Below are 20,443 nucleotides of genomic sequence, written 5' to 3' on the forward strand. Positions count from 1 at the left end.
GTAATTTACGAATTGGTTCTGATATTATGCATCTACACAACTGTGTCCACTTTTCAAAGGACCCACCTTGGATACCTTCCTACCTTGAGTCAGTATGATTAAAGTCTGATCTGGATTAATGTCAAACAAACTGCCGTAAAACCCTATACAGTTAACACACTTCTGTTATACTCTTAATATTATGTTAAAAGTTTAGCAGTAAGTTTCTATAATCTTTTTTTTAAAATAAAGTTAAGTAAGAACCGAATTGTTATTTAAAATATAAACATCCAATTTTGTAATTATGGGTTATCAGTCATCATTTTGATTGTAAATAATTTTTGTAACTTAAAAACTCAACTCTACATCAGTAGCAGTCTATTAAAAAGATATTTCGGGCACTTCAATATCTTTAATAGGGAATATGCAAATGTCTCTATAGTAAGTTTTATAGCAACATTTTAGAAATATTGCAATATTTAAAATACTTAGAATACTTTCCCTTATTCATAAATGTAATTGAATAAAATATATAGTGTTATTTAATATTTACATTGTACTGTCGTTATACAAAACACAAAAATGTAATCTTAATATTATGATAGCATTGTGATAATAAAGGAATCTATGAATAAGGGATCAGTAGACTGCAGTAGATATATTATCATAAACAGTGCATTCTACACAACATGTTATAATGGCATAGCCAAATATACATGTATTAGGAAACCAAGTCTGGTTCAGGATCATCAGCAGAATGTGTCCTTGGTGGTGTTGTGTGAGCATTCATTTGTGAAAAAACCTCTTTTTCACCTAAGGCTAAGGGATCAGGTTGTGTGGCCGGTGAAGGCACGTACACCATCATTTGTGAAGGTGACACTGGTCTTACCACACTAGGCCCAGTGGCCTCCTGTTCCTCTAAGAATCTATCCATATAATCTGTATGACCGGGGTGCAAGGTGTACTTTTTCTTTTCTAATCTAGTCTTGTTTGCAAAAATATCATGTCTCTCTGTCTTTTTCCAAATATAGTAGAACTGTACTAACTCGCCTACAGACCTTGTACGTACTTTTTGTTGGCGAATGAGGTGGAAATCTTTACCGTGTACTTTAATTCCATTTTCAAAGTTTCTGCACTCTTCCTCCGACCAAACACTAGCATGTGCTGGTGTTTGAGCAGAAATTCTCCGTCTTCTCAATGCCTCCTCTATATTATGCCCGCATTGTTGTAACAGGAAGAGTGCTTCCTCATCGTCCCTAAGTTGCTTGCCTTTGGGCAATGCATCAATACCTGTGGTAGAATTCATAGCACAAATTGTCCGCATGTATTCCTCAATTACTTTTTCATCTAGAACACTAGGGTTCCACAATAATTTATCTTCGTTTTCATAAGGCAGGGCATCGTCATAACTACATAAACCTTCTGGTATACCTGCTTGGTAATCACTACCTACCATAATTGTCTTTTTCCAATCATCCTCGTCAGGACTGTAATCATAATCATCTTCTTCTTCAGAGGGCGGTCTAGAGCCCGACCGTAAGCAACGTGTGGCTTCGGGACTGGCAGTCTCACTATATAGCTGCTGTAAAGCAGATTCAGTTTTCTCACTCTCCTCTGGCACCACTTCTGGTGGTTGTTCTGGGATTGGTTTATCCATATTTCTATTGTAACCATACAAAGCGAGTAATTCCTCTAGAGGCATATCACCTTCCCGTTGCAGACTATTAAGTTCCGCTTTAGGGTCCTGGTGCTCACCTGCCGCCAAAGCTTCTTCCTCGTCTAATGTTCTCTCGTCGTCTTCGTAGTCATTTACCATCATACTAGCAGGAGGTTCGAATAGGGATTTATCGTTTCCCACGTCCATGCTAGCATCGTGTTCACATACACTGGCTACCAGCGCACAATCTGACATGACTACCACCAACTATTACGAGGAATACGCTTCCAAATCATGACAACTAAACTGTGTTTGCAAATTTACTTCATTATGTCTAGTTTAAAAAAAAAGGGTATTTTAAACACAAATAATACACATTATGCCGATAAAAAAGTAAATTACGATGAACAAAACAAAAATATTTTGACACGGAACCAATTACAATTTAAAACCACAGACGAATGACCGGTAACGGGAAAGCTTACTGTCCAGAAGTTTCAACATAAAGGGGCCTCATACACGCCACGCAACATGCCAAAGAGAATACAAACTGTGTTAAAAGCACTAAACTAACATAGTGTAGAATAAAATAGTGAAGGGCTGACTGCATTACGTACTAGGCGTATAGTAAGTATCTAGTTGGTTGGTTTTAATTTTATTTCTTATTCTGTAGAAAGTTCTTTTATTGTCTATGTCCCTTTGAAAACATTGTAATCATTCTGTCAATGTCAAGTGTCAACTGGAGTTCAATTTGTCAAGCTTATCCTCAATTTGAAATGCTTTTTGAAAATGTTTTTGCATTAAAGTAAATAAAAAAATAATGCTTTGGATAAAAACTAAGAACGACAAATATTTCGCGGCTGCTCCGCGTTAAAAGGCGAAGTCAAAATGTTGCGTAGTGTAATTTTAGTGTTCGTAACAATCGTAAATGTAGCGGTTAGTTTTTCCGACGTCGGAAATTGGGTTTTACCTCTGAACGGGGTAAGAAATTCTGTTTTCCTAAACTTCTCTACCCTAAATATACATTGCTAACATTTAGTGCCAGAAATGAAATGAATTCATATAATATATAAAGATAGTGTACATACTTAATAACGTGAGTCATATTGGTGTTCAGACCAAAGAAGTGGTGAGATAAAACGAATATTATTGCCGATATTGATACCAATCAATTTATCGCTTTCCTGTTAGTGGTGATGTTTTTTCAATAGTTTAAATGTTACTATACAGAAAAGATATACACTTATTTTATCTAAATTACAACATATGTTTTTTTTCAGCAAAGTTGCAACTTTACATTAGCCAAGTCATTATTTAAAGAATCGCAATTAATTATTGCATGTAAGTATTAATACGGAATTACTGATCTAGTTTGATATTACTTACTACAACTTCTGAAAGGGTATATTATCAAAAACACTATATGTATAATATTCTGATTTAAACAACATTGTATAAAATAAGCTCCAAAAGCATAATAAACTCCTAATAATAGACATAACTACATCATCAATAGTTTAATTAGACTGCAAGATGTCATAGTATGTATTTTTCTATTAGAGCACATGTTTGACATATATTTAAAGTTAGAGACTTATCTGTTCAGAGTAAGGATAGTCATACAGAGGTAATGTCGAAAAACTCCAAGTATAAACTGTTTATGGCCATTTACCATGAGTTCAAAGGCATAAAACTACTACATATTTTTTTTACACTGTACCATAGTGCATTGAGGAAGGAAGTAATTTTAATTATGTGTTTGCATTTTCAGTGGGTTGTGATGTCACAGTGCCAACAAATATCACAATCACATACTCATGGGGGCCAACCCAGTGTTCGCCTGACTACTTCCATTATTTTGAAAAGGTTTAAATTTTTTTTACATTTCTTTTTTTTCGGTTTTTGAATAGGATCACTTGTACTTCAATTATCAATTCAAAACGTTAAACTAAAATTAGTGCTAGTGCTGTGGGAATACCTTTAAATAAAGCATGATATTTAATTATGCATTTAGCATTTATATATTTAACAAGTATTTGGTACCAGAGTGATTATAGCAAATATAATTTAGATATTGACACAGAAGTGTCATTTGAAATTATGATAATGCTATTCACACCTATTTGCTATTCGGTGGATTTCTTAAAAGTTTAGCATGTTTTAAGTTTAATTTTCTGTAATTATTGTTATTACTATAACTTAATACTATAGAAATAATTATAATTTATTTCATAGCGAATAGTGGACTGCTCAAATTCACTAGAAAGTGCGACTTACGATAGTAACGAGAGCGCTGTACTTAATGTGGATACCTATCTGTGTACTGGCAAGGATGTTATGTATATGCATATCAACAAGAATAAATCTCCTAAAGACAAAAAGGATGCACCTGATGTACAGCCAGTGAGTACTTAATAGTTACGTTTATTAATGCTTTGAGCTAAGTTCCTTTATTTTAGTAGCCTGCAAATTATTGCAACTTAGCGTGTTATTTTGTGATTATTTAAAACAAAGGTAACAAATGAAATATTTTCATGTTTAACAATATCACAACGCACAAGCGTGTACATAGTTCCTTGCTTGATGATCGGTTCACGAAGGAAACTATCAGTGTAGTGTGTATTAAGAGTAAACTTAAATCATATTTCCTTTCTGTGTCTTAAAATGATTAGCCTGTTTTGGCACCCGTTTTAACCTGAGTGAATTTTCCGTTCCGCTAAAGTGTTAAGTCAACAGTGGAATAAAAAAAAATTGCTCATCCTATTATTTTATTTGTTTAACACATTATTTTGATTCTCTGGAAACCGCAATAAATGGAATTTTTTAATATAGTAGTTTAATACAGCGGAAAAGCTATTAGTATATGTTGTTTGATCCTCATTTTGGACTACATGATCTTAGTGTGATTCCAGAGAGCACCACTTCGCACGGTAGAAAAGGAAGGAATATATGGGTTGTGGATGTCAACACACAGCGACAAAAAGTTCCAGGCATCCCTGCATGTTGAAATGCTGGCACCCTCGGGATATCTGTCTGCAGCTATATGGCCTCTTTTACCGGTAACTTTTCAAAGAAATATAACTTTTTTGGACAAAGTGTACTGTGTATCCAAATAGAAATTCAGATTCTAAAATTATTTATTCATGTAGGCTTTTCAAAGGATTATAAAAAGTTCCTTCCTTTCATATATTTTGTTTATCATTATTGCGAGGGGAGATTGCAGGACATTGCAAATTGCATTTTTTTTTTTTTTTTTTGAACACTTATATGCCTCTCAATTAGTGAAGGTCACCAGTCAGGTTCTTCTTTTCCTTATCCATGGCTAAACAAGATGATTCCCAATGATAGCAGAGCATCTTTGTGAATATTTTCACTGATCGGCTTGACACACACATTTTTCTAAGTTTTGTAAGTTATCTGCGTTTTAAGAAATAAAAGATCACTTGCTGCAACACTTGCTACGTTAGCACAAATTGTCCTTGCGTCATAATGTTCTCAAAGGTGTGCGTCCACCAGTCCACACTGGGCCAGCATGGTGGACTACCCTAATCCCTTCTCATTGTATGAGGAGACTTGTGACTCTTTTTACTCGTAATATCTTCAAAATGTACCTTATGACGTGCACTGTAGTTCGGTGACGGGTTGATATGATGAATGAATTAAGTAAATAAATAACACATTTTCCATACCCGTATCCCTAGTTCTTCGGTGTGATGTGCGGCGTGTACACCGTCCTGTGCGCTGCGTGGCTCACAGTGTGTGCACTGCAGTGGCGAGACCTGCTGCGCATTCAGTACTGGATCGGCGGGGTCGCTCTGCTCGGGATGATTGAGAGCGCCACGTACTACGGCGTTTACTCCTCTATTAACAGAACTGGGTGAGTTTACCATCTAATACTAAAAAAAACATTTTGCAGCATACAAACTTATTTTACGGCGTTTACTCACTGGGTGAGTTTACTATCTATTTCTAAAAAAAAAAAAAAACATTTTGCAGCATACAAATATCGAAATTTTAAACTTATTTTACGGCGTTTACTCCTCCATTAATAGCACTGGGTGGGTTTACCATCTATGTATTTCTAAAAAAAAAACATTTTGCATAGCACTGGGTGAGTTCACCATCTATGTATAAAAAAAAGAAAAAAAAAACATTTAGCAGCATAAAAATATCTAAATTTAAAACTTATTTTACGGTTCTTACTCCTCCATTAATAGAACTGGGTATGGTTTATTATTTATAATGATGATAAGGCACACTTACAATATACGAATTTATATCTTTAAAAAATTCATATATTAACATCATGAGCTTATGTGTATGTTAATAACAAGTGTACACAGAATTACCAATTAACGTCATGTATGCAAACATAAAAAAAAATAAGTGTTGACATTTATCCTCAAATAGAAAAAAAAACTTAAGATCTTACAACTATCGAAATTTTAAACTTATTTGTTTTTTTAAGAACTATTCAAATTGTTCATACATATTATTGCATAAAACTTTTTTTTTGTCTTTTATTGTAAACAAGTTGTCGTTACTTTATTGTGTAAAATATGTTTTAGTTATAAAACATACGTAAGAACAAAAACAATATCTCTATTGGTTCATCACCCTAAACCCATTAACGGCCCACTACAGGGCACGGGTCTCCGAATGAAGAATTAAAAACTGTTTTTTTTTTCATTTTAATATCGCAACTGTACACTACAATCTAATTAAAAGTTTGTCTAAGTTATAGGAAAAAAAACATCGCCGCTGCCATACTGGCAAATATTTATTTATTTAAATTTTTATGATATTTGATTTTTTGGATTTCTTTTATTGAAATATAACAATCATCAAAAAAAAAAAAAAAGATCGCCGGGACAGCTTATAATAAATAAATCAATCAATAATCTATGTAAAATCTTTCTGGAGATAGACGACCATGGCCGATTGCGGTAAGGGAAACTGTTTTTTAATGATTTAAGTAATTCTTGTCCACAGATTCTTCAATTCTGAAGTGTACATGTTCGCCGAATGGGTGTCCGTTGCCAAGAGGGCACTCTCCAGGATGTTAGTCATTATTGTCTCGCTCGGATTTGGGATTGTCAAGTGAGTTTGAATGATATAGGTATATGCATTGGACCCCCGATAATCCACCAATTCCTGTAACAAGACTCAAGACATGTCTATTATTATTGAATATTCTTTGACAATCCTCTTTTGAACAATTGAACAGTTAATAAAATATATAATCTTATCATTGGATATGTAATTTGTCGGATTACAAGGTAATCTCTTGTAAAAAGAATCCTGACTGTACTCTACTGTACTGTACTCACTCTGTGACTCTGTGGCTGTACTCTATAATCCGACAGCATTTCACATTTCAGATTACCGGAAGTCCACTGTATTTAAAAAAATAATAATAAAACATTGAATTTAACTTATATCTGAGTAACGGGAGGGTCATATGCAATCCACAACACTAGCAATGTGTTATCAAATAAAAGTATTGATTGAAGATAATTTGATTTGATATGATAAAGGTTACACAATATAGCAAGTTAACTGAACTTACTGTGAGATTAACTAGGTTTTATTACTGTTTACTCAAAAGAAAAGCATTCAATTGCAAAATCACTACATAGTATAAAACTAAATTGCTTCCCTGTACCTGTCTGTCCCTATATACTTAGATCTTTAAGTTTTTTAATAGATAGAGTGATTCATTTGTTTTCAAAAGAGAGAAATACTAATGGTGTGACCATTAGTATTTCTCTCTTTTCTATTGTTTGTAGCCTAACTTTAAATAAATACATAAGTATAATGAGAATAATAATGTAATTGTTAATAATGTGTAAGTGGATTTGTCCGTACTAATTAATTAAAAAGGAAATAATACATTGTACCAGTGCGAAGCCGGGGCGGGACACTAGTAACCGATATAAAAATAAAATTTCTAATTTTACTCAGGGTACGGTTTTCTATACCGATGTATTGAATTGGATCTTATGGGATTTATTAGTTTTTAATACAGTCACAAGGTGGAAGTTAAGTCATGAGCTGTTTTTTCACTCCAAAAATACAACGATTAATTTTACAGTAACATCTTTTGACAGTGAATAAACTATTCTTAAAAATTGCTAACGCTTTATCTTCATACAAAATACATAATTTGATAGCATCGGTTTCCAACTCATCGCATATTTTGTATGTTATAGTATTATCCATACTTGGCAATGGCTTAGCAACTGTTGTGAATGGGGCAGTTGTTCGCCTGACTTGTTATCAAAATAAAAAAAATTCAAAATTCATTTATTTCAAGTAGGCCTAATATAAGCACTTTTGAAACGTCAAGTCTGTCTGTTTGTAGTGATTCTACCACCGGTTCGGAAGGCAGATTCTACCGAGAAGAAGCCGGCAAGAAACTCAGCAGTTGCTCTTTTCCAACATCAACAATTTACATTTTGCATTTTAACATTCATTTTTCTATCTTGTGAGAGCTGAAAGCGGAGCCGGATGCTTCCAAGCAACCTTGTCATTAAATATCGTTATCTTTATCATTCAAGGCCTCGACTAGGTCCGGCCTTACAAAGGGTCGTGGGTACAGGCCTCTTGTGGGGCCTTCTAGCGGCCATCGAGTCCTGGCTGAGGCTCCACCACAAAGCCGAGGACTCGAACAGAGATTTGCTACTATCAGAGGCCCCATTGTCGCTGCTGGACAGCGCCATCTGTTGGTGGGTGTTCGTCTCCCTCGCACATACAATGAGAACGCTGCAACTGAGAAGGTAAGCAATATATTAATGTAATTATGAGAACAGTAAGTAGGGCTAATATACGCGCCACGAGATAATTATATCTACCTTTTACTCGTATTTTTACTATAGAGATAGGGTAGACATAATTGTCTCGTGACGCACTTGCTAGCCCTACAGGTTCAAATCCCTTTGTTTCTGAAGTTTTTATAGTTATTAACCAAAAAAAAAGTTAGTCTAGTTATAAAGCAGATATCTCGTAACCTAGGATTTATGCGTGGCAGCTTTTTCGAAATAAAAAGACTCCATTCTTAAATATTTAACTGCCAGTTTCAGGTAGTATGTTTGTGTACTCTTTGTACACAAACGTCTCCACACTCAATCCCAGATATCCTTATATCCCAAGAAATGCGAAAGCGTATGTTTGTCTGTCCTTGTACGCCCAAACTAAGCAGCCAATTAACTTGATTTTACGCAAAGAGGCGAGATGAAGAGTAACAGGCTACCCGGAAAACGATTCCAATTTAAAAAACGGACGGACAACAGATTTTTTTACAAAATAACTTTTGCAATTTTCACCACTGTCAGTCTACACCAAATCCGATCCAGAATATATTAGGTGCATTTACACCAAACGAACAAGGAGCCAAAACTGGATAAGGGCATTCCTTTTTGATCTTTTAATATAAACGAAAGCTCGTCTCAAGCGTCTACATCAAAATAACAACGATCGAGAATAATATAGAATATGCAAAGGCACATATACTAATTTCGGCATCGACGGTAGGATAGCCGTAGCTTAATTGAATAAAGCGCTCAGGCCGCGATTGCCAGAGAGTCGCAGGTTCAAATCCTGTCGGTTCCGAAAATTATTATATGCATTTAAAATTTATAAGATCAAGAATAAGTACCAAGAACTAGAATTCTTGGGCAAATGATAAGCCGACTACAGGGCACGGCTCTCCTCCCACAATGAGAAGGGGTTAAGGCCGTAGTCCACCACGCTGGCCCAGTGCGGATTGGTGGATTCCACACACCTTTGAGAACATTATGTGTAATTCGAAGCCGTGATATTTTACTGTTTTTGGACGCAGTGCACTGCATGCAATAAAGGCTGAATGAGGGTTCTGTATGTTTCTGATTCTATGGTCACCTAACATAAACCTCCCCCCCCCCCTCCCGAAAGATAGATAGATAAAATCTTTATTGCACAAATTAAAAGCGAAAACAAGAAATAACAAAACAATAAAAATATATAAATGTAGGCAACACATATATATCAGTTTATTTTATTTATTCATTCACACACCACAATACACTATAATAATATATATCATAGTTATTATAAGTATTCGTATTACATACATCACACTACGTACACATTCACACCAACTCATCCACATAACATAAATATATAATTATTTAAACACAAAATTCAATTCACAAGCATACCCGGGCGAAAGCCGTAGTATGCGAAAAAAAAGTACGAAAGTACGCACTTTACACATCAAAAATTGAGGACAACACGAAATAATAATATAACGGGCGCTGGAGTGCAGTCCAAAACTTCCGCGCGACTCGACTGTATGCGCATTCTATCTATCATTAACTTTTTATGTGCGCCTTGTTACCTTCTTTTATATTATTTTTGCTGTGTAATGTGCTCTTGTTATATTTAAATATTATACTTCTGATTTCAGTCTTTGTGCGTGTTAATTCAATCAAACCTAACGCGCCCCCTAAATATAATATAAGATGCGCAAAGGCGGTCTTATCGCTTTAAGCGATCTCCTCCGGACAACCCTTTGTGGTGGGAAAGTGGAGCTGGCCTATCACCGCTTCTTCATATCTGTACACACTTAAAGAATTTAATAGATTGGGTATAGTTTGATGTAAATCGCCATTTACTATAACATTGTTCCAGGAACTCGATAAAGCTGTCTCTGTACCGCCACTTCACGAACACTCTGATATTTGCTGTGATCGCTTCGGTGATCTTCATGCTGTACTCGCTAAAGTCTTACCGAATAATGTATTGCATCACTGTGAGTGTCACCAACATAATAATAATCATATCATACTACTAAATACTATGAATATAATAGAATAGAATTACTTTATATGCAAAATAAATGTTAATTGCATGGCTAAATAGGTCTACTTACAGTAGTCTCGCAATATATATATAATCATATTATCTTTATTATTAAACAAAACATAAGTAATTATAAACAAAAAGTCGATATGAACAGTCGACTAACTAGAAACGGACATAAATCAGTGATATCTGCATATCGTCTGAGAAAAGTACAGAAATCCTTTGTGGGGGTGGGTATATGCTTTTATAACATGATACCGAAGGTAGTATAAGATCTACCTTTACCTAAGTTTAAAAAATATATTAAAACACATTTAATAAATCGTGGTTACTACACGATTGATGAATTCCTTAACGACAAGGCTGCTTGGAAGCAGGCCACTCCGCTCTCATCTCTCACAAAACAGAAAAATTCTAAAGATTGTTAAACTTTAAAATGATGTTGGAAAAGAGCAATCTGCTGAGTTTCTTGCCGGCTCTTCTGGGTAGAATCCGGTGGTAGAGTCGTTACAAACAGACTGACTTGACTTTTCAAAAGTGCTTATTTTTAGGCCTACTTGAATTTTGTTTTTTTTTTTTAATTTTGAAGCAATGTCGCCATAGTTATTTCTGCCGCTAAGCAGCATTGTTGCAATGCTGTGTTCCGTTCAAAAGGGCGTGGTTACCGGTGTAATCACAGGCACATGATTCTTAAAAGTTATTTCTCAAATTGATGGACACAAATGGCATGTTGCAGGACGTGTGTACCTTGCATGCCCCGTGAAGTGTTGCTCTGTTTATAATCCATGGTTTTCCACTAACCATCGGGTGGTTTATCTGCTTGGTCCCTCAATTATTACAATAAATAAAAAATACTGCTTTACCTGTTACTAAATTTTAAAATGACATGTTTAACACACTGAACAATACAAACATATATGACGTTTTTCTTGCTGGAATGTGGTACTTACAATATTATTATAACTCTTAAACAGTCAAGTAATTCAATATTATGCAAAAATTCGAATCAAATTAAAATGATAAAATAACTAACTAGAAAAAGAAAAGAAAATAACTATTACAAATTATTCAGATACATGCATGTCAAATTACAAGGTGAGCACAAAATATTTGAAGGTCATAATATTTAATCTGACATGAAGTCTTTTAAAGTAGAACCTGTGCCGTAATTAAGAGATACGGTGTCAGAGTATAATGGAACTCATCTCCATTGTTTTAAAGATCAAATTAGTCCACAGCTTTCGCTAGTGCTTTTGGCGGAATTTTAAAAATGGACTTGCGTGTATGTCGATGATTAGTTACATGTGTTTTTTTTTTTTTTAATGAACAGGAATGGAAGGATGTTTGGGTGGACGAGGCGTACTGGCACATCCTGTTTGCGGGCGTGCTCGGCGTCATCATGGTGCTGTGGCGACCCACGAACAACAACCAGCGATACGCCTTCACCCCGCTGCTTGACAACGCGGAGGACGATGACGGTACAAAATCAATACCACGATTCTTCAATTAAGGGTCTGGTGGAGATCGATTAAAGCGATAAGACCGCCTTTGCACATTTTAAATTTTTGTTTTTTTTTTATGTTGTTATACCGGTGGAGATTGCATAACAAAGCGATAAGACCGCCTATGCACATTTTTAAATTTTTTTTTTTTAAATTTTCTCTTTTGTGAGCACATTGCACGAGAACCATCATCAATCCATTACAGACTGTATCCGTGGGGATTGGCAGATTTCACACACCTTTGAGAAAATTATGAATAACTCTTATGCCCGTTTTCACTAAACCTAGGAATCGTCTAAATCGAATGCCTAGTGATTTAATTGATACTTAGAGAAATAAAATGTTTCACGAACGCTTATGTGATGTATTACGACGTTAGGCGCCGTCTTAAGTTACGACACCGATTCGGCGAGTCGTAAATTTAATGGGACTTTTAAAATGATACTTGATAGATAAAAAAATATAAATTTATTTTTTTTCTTAAATAAATGCATACCTAAAATTTGATAATAGAAACACAAAATTTCACCTTGTTGCAAGAACCATAGACAAGTTAGGTAATATAAGTTGCCTAGTGAAAATTGATTGGTGAAAGGTAAATTTATACCTGGGAATATTCAATTTCAATATATTTAGCCCAACACATAATGTTACATTTATAATACAATATTTAAAATAAATCTATTGATATAATGTAACGTATCACTCAGTTTGGGCGCAGCCATTTTTTTTTTAATTTAATAATTTTATGAATTTTGAAAACATAAGTAAGGCATCGTATAGTAGGGAAACCGATTTTATTAGGGATGTTGAAAATCAAAAAAATCTTTTACGCAATAAAAGCTTTGCTCTATACGGTATTTTTTAGTACATATTTTATTAAATTCATTGTCATTTTCAGAGAGTCAGACTGCTTGTGGAGTGCTAATTTTGAATAGGGGTGGCATTTGATTTTATTTTTATTTTTTTATGGAGTACTCCGTTCTTCTACTTTCATTCTGGTGTAAAATTGTATTTTTATAGGCGTTACTTAGACAATTCCTTGTAAGTCGTTAGTTAAAACAGGCATTGTTCCTCATGCAGGTTTCCTCACTATGTGTTTAACTGTGCCTTGAAAGGAAGACTAAGAAAAATTCTATTATAATATTAAATATTACTTAAACGATAAAAAAGCTTGGGTGTGAATTGCTCTAGCTTCATAGCTAAATAAATTTACTGTGAGATGGTGATAACAAAAAAAAATACCCGGCTAAGTTTGTTGTAAGCTCTTCTTAGATCAGGGCGCGTTTGGAACCCTCCTAGCTTTAGGTTTAAGTTGGCGAACGAAGTTATCGCCATCCCCTTACAATTATGTAAATATACGCTTCATAAGTGACTGTGATAGGCCTACATGAATAAAGAAATTTTGAATTTGAAGGCTGGCCACCATCCATTGATTTTAATAATATTTATCATTGTTTATTACAGAAGAAGAGGAACAATTTGTGAACGATGCGTACGGAGTGAAAATGAGGTCCACCAATATCGAGAGCCCAGACTCTCAGAGGGATCAGGAACCGAACACCAACTCCCTGGACTCGGACCTTCGCTGGGTTGAAGAGAACATACCAACGAGCTCACTACCACTCTTGGATTCAGACGAGGAAATAATCAACACAAAGTTCGAAGTGTCCAAAATGCAGTAAACCAATTAGCTGGTAAATAGTATTTGTGTATAAAAATGTCACTGTGATTTTGTGTTTTTTTTTTTATTTAATAAAGAGAATGTTTCGTACGCTTACAATAGTTATGATTTTTTGTCTTTTATAAAAGTTTTTGAACTTCCATTTGTATGAGTGTCAAAATACGTACGCCGATGAGTTTAATAGGTTTTTTTTACAATATCGCACAAATACAAGATTGATCGATATTTTCTTAAAATTTACCTAAGTTGCGTTGTAGGAAACATATTATGTATATCCCGCTTCATAAAGAATTTATAAAAAGCCACCAATGTCGCGTTATCTCTTTCGCACAATATACGCCCGTTTATTGTGCGAAAGATAGCATGACATCAGCCACCTCTTACTAATTTATTCTATAATGGCACGGCTTATACACTTCACAAAAGTTGCATTCAGACAAGGAAATTCTTAACATAAGTAAGAATTCTTAACACTTGTTACGTTGTTAATGTACTTAAGTGTCCAAAATGCAGTTTACCAGTAAGCAGTCGAAAGAGGTAAATAGTATTATATAGAGAAATGTTACTGTCATGTTGTGTTATTTATTTAATAAAGATAATATTTCATATGCTTACAATAGTTATGATTTTCGTCCATTATAATTTGGATTTTCTCATTCAATCATAGCCAATTTTCTGAGATCCATTAAATTCCATGGAAGGTTCTTGCCAAGCTATTCTATGAATGCCACGTCAAATAACTACGAAAAAGAAGTTCGAAAATTATATCTACAGTTATTATATATTATTGTAATAGAATAAAATCTTCAAAAATTCAAAAGTAGGCCTAATATAAGCACTTTTGAAACGTCAAGTCTGTCTGTGTAGTGACTCTACCACCGGTTCGGAAGGCAGATTTTACCGAGAAGAAGCCGGCAAGAAATTATCAGTTTTATAATAGCCTCGCTGTAATAAATGTGTTTTAACACATTCTCTAAACTTATGCATTCGTAGGTCCAAAATTACCTTAGGAATCATATTTTAAAAGCGTATACTCAATCCCACCGATGACTTCTGCACACTTCGCAGACGATATGCCACTAATTTATGACCATTTCTTGTAAGTTGACTGTTTACATCTACTTTTTCTATATATAAGTAGACCAATGTGTTGTCTTACAAGTAGGATATTGTTATAAATACTTATATTTTGATGCTACCGTAAGTACACCTATTTCTTTAATTTTTTCACGGAGGAATTCACGTGATTTAAGTTTATAAATTGACCGTACAGCTCTTTTCTGCAATATGAATATAGTTTCAATATCAGCAGCTTAGCCCCATACTAAGATTCCGTAAGACATCAGTAATCTGTCTGTTTCTACGTCAGTAATCTGTCTAATTTTCCTGACGGCGTAGGCTTAGTTTACCAGCTAGTGTATCTATATGGGTACCCCACTGAAGCATACAATCTAAGGGTCAAGCCCAGAAAAACTGTGGAATCTTCCATTTTTAGTGATTTTCCATTTATTATTATATTTTTATTAACTTTCTTTACATTTGGTAAAATAAATTCCACACACTTAGTTTTTTGCTATCTAAGTAAGTAAATTATTGCTAATCTAAAAGTAAATTATTGACAGTAAACCAGTGCGACTCATGCGACATAGCAATGCTTACATCGTCAGAGTTCAGAGACTTCTGCAGTATGACTTTTAGTTCTCTGGAATGTTTCAGTTCTAATTATACGATACTAGCTATTTTTCCGATAGTGTTGTGGGATATTTGTAGGTAATAATAGCCATTTTAAAATGTATTAAATGACATTTATGCATCAAGTTCTCTCAGCGCACGCCAAATAGTGCATTTTAGGCACAGGCAAAATTGCGAGGTTACATTATTGCAATTTTCTTCAGAATCTAGTTTTTTCTATTCAAAATTTTTATTACTTTTGTTACTTTTGCGGTAATTTGGCATTCTATTGTTAAAAAATGGTTAAAATCGGTCAAGTAGTTTCACAAACATTTTTTGAGCCTTTGAAAAAGTTTTGCATTATTGTAGACCTATCAATTTCAGAGATTTTTGTACAACAGTGCACTTTAACAATTTTGAAGATAATAATTAAAGGTAAAGATCCGCCACGAACAAATATGTTAAAAACGATTAATGAAACAAGGCAGGTATCAGAATAATGCAGATTTGAAATATATAATTTGTTTAATATTGTAAAAAACATTGATTTCTTACTTATTATCTTTGGTGTCCAACTTCCTTTCTTGTGTTATGAACTTATAACATAGCTATCTACAACTTCCAATAATATAACATTGGTGTAAAAAGATAATAAAACAGTCCAATAGTGCAATCTTAATAATAATAACTACATTTGAATTAAATGGATTACAATAATGTATATTGATTAAAGAATAATTTCCTACTATCATTAAAGCTTAATAGAATCTTAAATAATAAACATTGGTGCCAATTTATTTACACAAATCTCTATAACTCTAAATTGACAAATCGAACGTAATGTTATAAATTGATATTGCCTTTTTATAATCTGCAGTAGGAAAAGCTACTGCACATTGTAATAAGGCAAAAGCATTTCTATTACACCTGTCAATTTTTTTAGAGATTTATGTACAAGAAATTGGGAATGTTATAATCTTTGATTAATAATAAACAAAATATAATAATATAATTAATTAAAAAATGTTAAGGAATGAATAGAATGGTCCTGAACCCAAGATTTGTACGACTTTTTTCAGTATAGTAACACTATAACTCCAAAGTTAAATTACTTAATTTAAACTATATTAAGAGCCCCAAATGCTGTTCTACTTATTTTTGCTAAATAAGCTTTTCTTAAACAATCCAATATTCCGAACAAAGTCTTCAATTACAACCATACAAATCTTGCTCCAACTTAAAGCCAGGTCAAACTGCAGAATTCAACCTAGGTCCTTCGCGTCGTTTAAGATGGCTTTAAGAAACCAGCCTTAGAGCAAGTTTTGTGATTGGTTGCTTGCAAGTTGGCACCGCGGCCCTTTACCATTTTCAGTTAACGGGGTATTTAAATATCGACATTTCACAGTAAGTTGTGTAACATAAACATTCTCAGTTTAAAAACTATTGCAAACAATAGCAACTCATCAGTGACTTCGCTGAAGCATTGGAATGTAAGCTTTAAGTAATATGACATAATTACAGCAAACTTGAAGTAAAAAATTGGATGAGGAGTGGATCACTCATTGACCACATGTCTTAATTTGGAGTAAATATGGTCTGCATAACCCTTAAAAGAATAGTGCAAATTTTGGTTACCCTCATTACAGCATCATTATTTTAATACTTTTGGTGCAGTGCAGAGGATTGCAGTCAACATATAAAATGCACTTAATTGAGCTAGAAGCTTTTTTCAGTGTTATGACAAGCAATGCAGCACACCTACCAGTATTTTACCAAGTTGTTTTTGAATCATATATAATAGCATTCAGGATTCATACATGTATTTTGTTGTTTTCATAGTTGCATTACCTTACCTTGTGGATAAAACTTTTATGGCACATTTTTAGATAGATTAGTTATTATCATAGTAAAAATCATAATCTTCAGGCTCTGGTGGAATCTGTGGTGGGTCTTGCGGTATGTCTATACCCTCAGCATCAAGCAATCTAACCTTAATATCCATAGAAAGCAGAGTTTCTAAGTCATTCTCAAAAGATTTGCTTGTCATCTTTTCTTTTAGCAAAGCATTAATACCATCTGTCCAGTAATCGAAAATCTGTTCATCAGGAGCTACAAAGTCTAAAGATGGAACTTCAGCAGCCTTCAATATAAGGGAAAATGCCAAATGTGGACTACTTATTTTGCCTTTCAAATCCTTCATGTGGGGGCATTCTTTACCAACCACAACACATTTTATATCTGAGACAGCTAATTTTGTCCCCAATTCTTCCAAACTTGGTGTACTTTTCTCATCACACTCTCCATAGTGAAGTATTTTATGATTTGGCGATAATCGAACAAACCAGAATCTATCCTTTCTGTTAATTTTCATATACTTTTTAAACCTTGTACCACCTACTAAAACTCCTAGTCTCTGCTGCTGAATAAGATCAATTATTTCAGGGGTTATTTTCTCTTTTAACTCTACTATTGGTCTTGCATGTGACTCCCATACTTCTCTATTTGTGCGCTCTTGCTGCCACAGATGAGTTATTTCATTGTAAGTCAGCTCTTTGATCTTTTGTTTGAATTTCTCAAAGCTTTTAGGAGATGAAGCTAATGCCCTACTTATCTGCTCTCTTACTACACTAAGGACTTTGACAAAGTCTTCTGTTGTTGCTCTCATTTCTTTCCATGTCTTATTCAGTATAACTATGCAGATACAAAAGAGTTCTTCGAATGGATGGTCATGAGTGAAGAAGAGAGGATGATATGTCTGTCCTTGATCACTTGGTGGTTCTCCAATGTGCAGTATATCACATAAAAGCTTTACTAATTCTACACTAGTTTTTCCAAATGGGCATTCTTGTTCATCAGCCCTACAGCTATTTCTCAATACTATCTTAGTGTAATCTTCTCTTTGGTTTCTGGCAAAGTATAACATACAATCTAATGCTAGAATACCAGGCGGTGTCTCGTTGAAGTCCTTGATGGGATCAATTTCACATTTAAACCCAAGCTTTTTAAAATCCTTAGACAAGCTTCCTGTTTGGCGTCGAGTTGTGACTTCGATGTTAGTGTTGTTATCATTTTCAAAGGCCAACTTGCGTAGTTCTTTGATTTTTTCCTGTGATTCTTGTTCTTGGGTGTCTGCTCTTGAACGCATTTTGGGTTCCAATAATCCTAACGTCAGAGATTGTAATACATACAGTTGGTGTGCCAACTCAGTACCAAGTCCATCTTTTGAAACATTTTTAGTGATTAAATTGTCATAAATCTTATTTCTGACCTGTTTTGAGCACAATGTTGCAGATATAGTCTTCCTTTTAGTTATATCTGCTTTTGAAAATATCGCATTGATCAGTGCAATCGCATTTTGCTGAATAATAATATCTTGATTCTCCAGATGTGAAATAAGACTTGGTATAGTGATTTCCTTCTCTACATGGGAATTCTTACCAGAGCTGTTGAGAACAATATTTTCGAGAATAGAGAGACAGGATTGAATTATCTTTGGGTCTTGTGCATTCGATTGGTTGCTCACAAAACTGACAACTTTATTTATGAACTGGTTTTGTAAAATATCCCACGATATAATGCCGTGATCCATGAGCTCGACAAAAGTGACTAAGGCATACTTGAAGCTGTCGCCTTTGAACTTTCCTGACTCGATATTGTGTATGATAAGTGACAATCCTTTCTTGTTGATAAATTCCAAAGCGAAAGTTAGATCGCTGCTTACGGTTGATAGTTTGGTCAACGCAGTCGTTTGCTCGGCTTCTGTGCCAGTGTTGATCTTTGCCAGTATGTCTTGCACCGTCTTCGCAGGGGACTGTTCGAGGCGTAAGACAGAACCGTTCTTAATTTCATTCCGATTTTTTTCGGTGATATAATTCTGATTGTTGCTCTCGGAGAACTGCAAGGCATAGTTAACGGGATCGGGAAGACCCCACGCCTTGCACAGAAGCTGAATAATACTGGAGAGAGGCTGACTTTGGTCGAATTCAATCAGTTGCGGCACCTTGTCGTGCGCATTGAGCATTTCAACCGCAATCTTCAGGATAGTTGAGTCTTTCGTCGCCGACGGCATTTTTATTGGCTTCATAGACATTTATCCACCATTTGAAAAACACTTCCTTGACACGAATGCGCCTCCGGAATACTTATTATTTATCTAAAAATGGAACACCTACAAAAACATCAACGAAAATCCTTCCCTTTCTTGCTCTTCGCACCACAGACCAGTAAATAAATAGTTCGCACAGAATCTACGGAACACAGATACAGGACCTATTTGGAATATATTTTATAGCTTTGGGTTCTAGCCTAATCTTACCAAAACCTTCTGCCAAAAATTATTGTTTTGGCTGTGGGTTCTAGTCTTTTTAAACCAAAAAAGAGTTCTGAAGAGCACTGACAAATCGTTTAGCATTTTAGATTTTAGCCTGTGGGCTCAATTACGCACCTTGCCTATGGAGGGTAGAGGTAAGGAGAGTCATCTTATATGGGAGAAAAGTTGAAAAAGTGTCCAGTGTATGCGCTAAATAACAGTTCAAAAATCCTCCACAATGGCGCTGGTGGATGCGCAGGGTATGGTATGAATGTAGCAATCGTAGTATGCCGAGTTAAAAAATTTAATGTCATTATCGACTAAAGTAGTTAATTATTGAGAATTTCAACAACTTACGGTGTACAAAATATTGTGGTAAATATAACCTTACTTCCTTGTATCTCCATACTTCCTTGTTTATTTTTCAAGCCTACTCTAACAATATTTATATTTGGCGCTAGTTTTAAGAGTTACCCTGATGCAAATGTGGCGCCATCCTAATTTAATACATTTTGACGACACTTTTTCATATACACAGATGACTCTCCTTACCTCTACCCTCCATAACCTTGCCGTATAGGCATACGTCATGGTTCTACAATTTCAAGCATCTTTCTTGCAAATTGCATTCTTTACCAGGAGAACCTATTTCAGCATTTAGTTGCTTTGTCAATTTTTCTCATCGAGAAAATGTAACTGAATCGTGTAAAGCATTGCTTTAACGATATTAGGTATAATCAGAAATAATATAAGTAGTCAGAAATATATTTTTTCCGCTGTGAAGGTTTCGATTACAT

At 34.6% G+C, this 20,443-nt stretch overlaps 3 protein-coding genes across 3 annotated transcripts; 1 reads left to right on the forward strand and 2 right to left on the reverse strand.

Moving 5' to 3' along the window:
- Positions 1-519: 519 nt before the first annotated feature.
- Positions 520-2,012, reverse strand: LOC120627249 (mesoderm induction early response protein 1). The gene has a single exon (XM_039895158.1). The coding sequence runs from the start codon at positions 1,889-1,891 to the stop codon at positions 701-703; it is 1,191 nt and encodes a 396-aa protein (XP_039751092.1). The 5' UTR covers positions 1,892-2,012; the 3' UTR covers positions 520-700.
- A 363-nt stretch (positions 2,013-2,375) lies between these two features.
- Positions 2,376-13,767, forward strand: LOC120627248 (transmembrane protein 87A). The gene is made up of 11 exons (XM_039895157.1): positions 2,376-2,617; positions 2,917-2,977; positions 3,408-3,502; positions 3,872-4,039; positions 4,549-4,695; positions 5,338-5,513; positions 6,629-6,736; positions 8,197-8,415; positions 10,307-10,427; positions 11,811-11,958; positions 13,450-13,767. Exons 1-11 carry the CDS (start codon positions 2,525-2,527, stop codon positions 13,665-13,667), a joined length of 1,554 nt encoding a protein of 517 aa, XP_039751091.1. The 5' UTR covers positions 2,376-2,524; the 3' UTR covers positions 13,668-13,767.
- Positions 13,768-15,828: 2,061 nt separating this feature from the next.
- Positions 15,829-19,542, reverse strand: LOC120627460 (engulfment and cell motility protein 1). Its single transcript, XM_039895462.1, has one exon. It carries the CDS (start codon positions 19,425-19,427, stop codon positions 17,229-17,231), a length of 2,199 nt encoding a protein of 732 aa, XP_039751396.1. The 5' UTR covers positions 19,428-19,542; the 3' UTR covers positions 15,829-17,228.
- Between the last annotated feature and the right edge of the window lie 901 nt (positions 19,543-20,443).

The sequence above is a fragment of the Pararge aegeria genome, chromosome 11 (assembly GCF_905163445.1).
Source record: "Pararge aegeria chromosome 11, ilParAegt1.1, whole genome shotgun sequence".
NCBI lineage: Eukaryota > Metazoa > Arthropoda > Insecta > Lepidoptera > Nymphalidae > Pararge > Pararge aegeria.

Excerpts from the sequence above, each read along its gene's own strand:
- LOC120627460 (XM_039895462.1), bottom strand. The coding sequence starts at position 19,427 with ATGTCTATGAAGCCAATAAAAATGCCGTCGGCGACGAAAGACTCAACT.
- LOC120627248 (XM_039895157.1), top strand. The coding sequence starts at position 2,525 with ATGTTGCGTAGTGTAATTTTAGTGTTCGTAACAATCGTAAATGTAGCG. Across the intron at positions 2,618-2,916 it reads GGGTTTTACCTCTGAACGGG|CAAAGTTGCAACTTTACATT; the intron begins GTAAGAAATTCT and ends GTTTTTTTTCAG. Across the intron at positions 10,428-11,810 it reads GAATAATGTATTGCATCACT|GAATGGAAGGATGTTTGGGT; the intron begins GTGAGTGTCACC and ends TTTAATGAACAG.
- LOC120627249 (XM_039895158.1), bottom strand. The coding sequence starts at position 1,891 with ATGTCAGATTGTGCGCTGGTAGCCAGTGTATGTGAACACGATGCTAGC.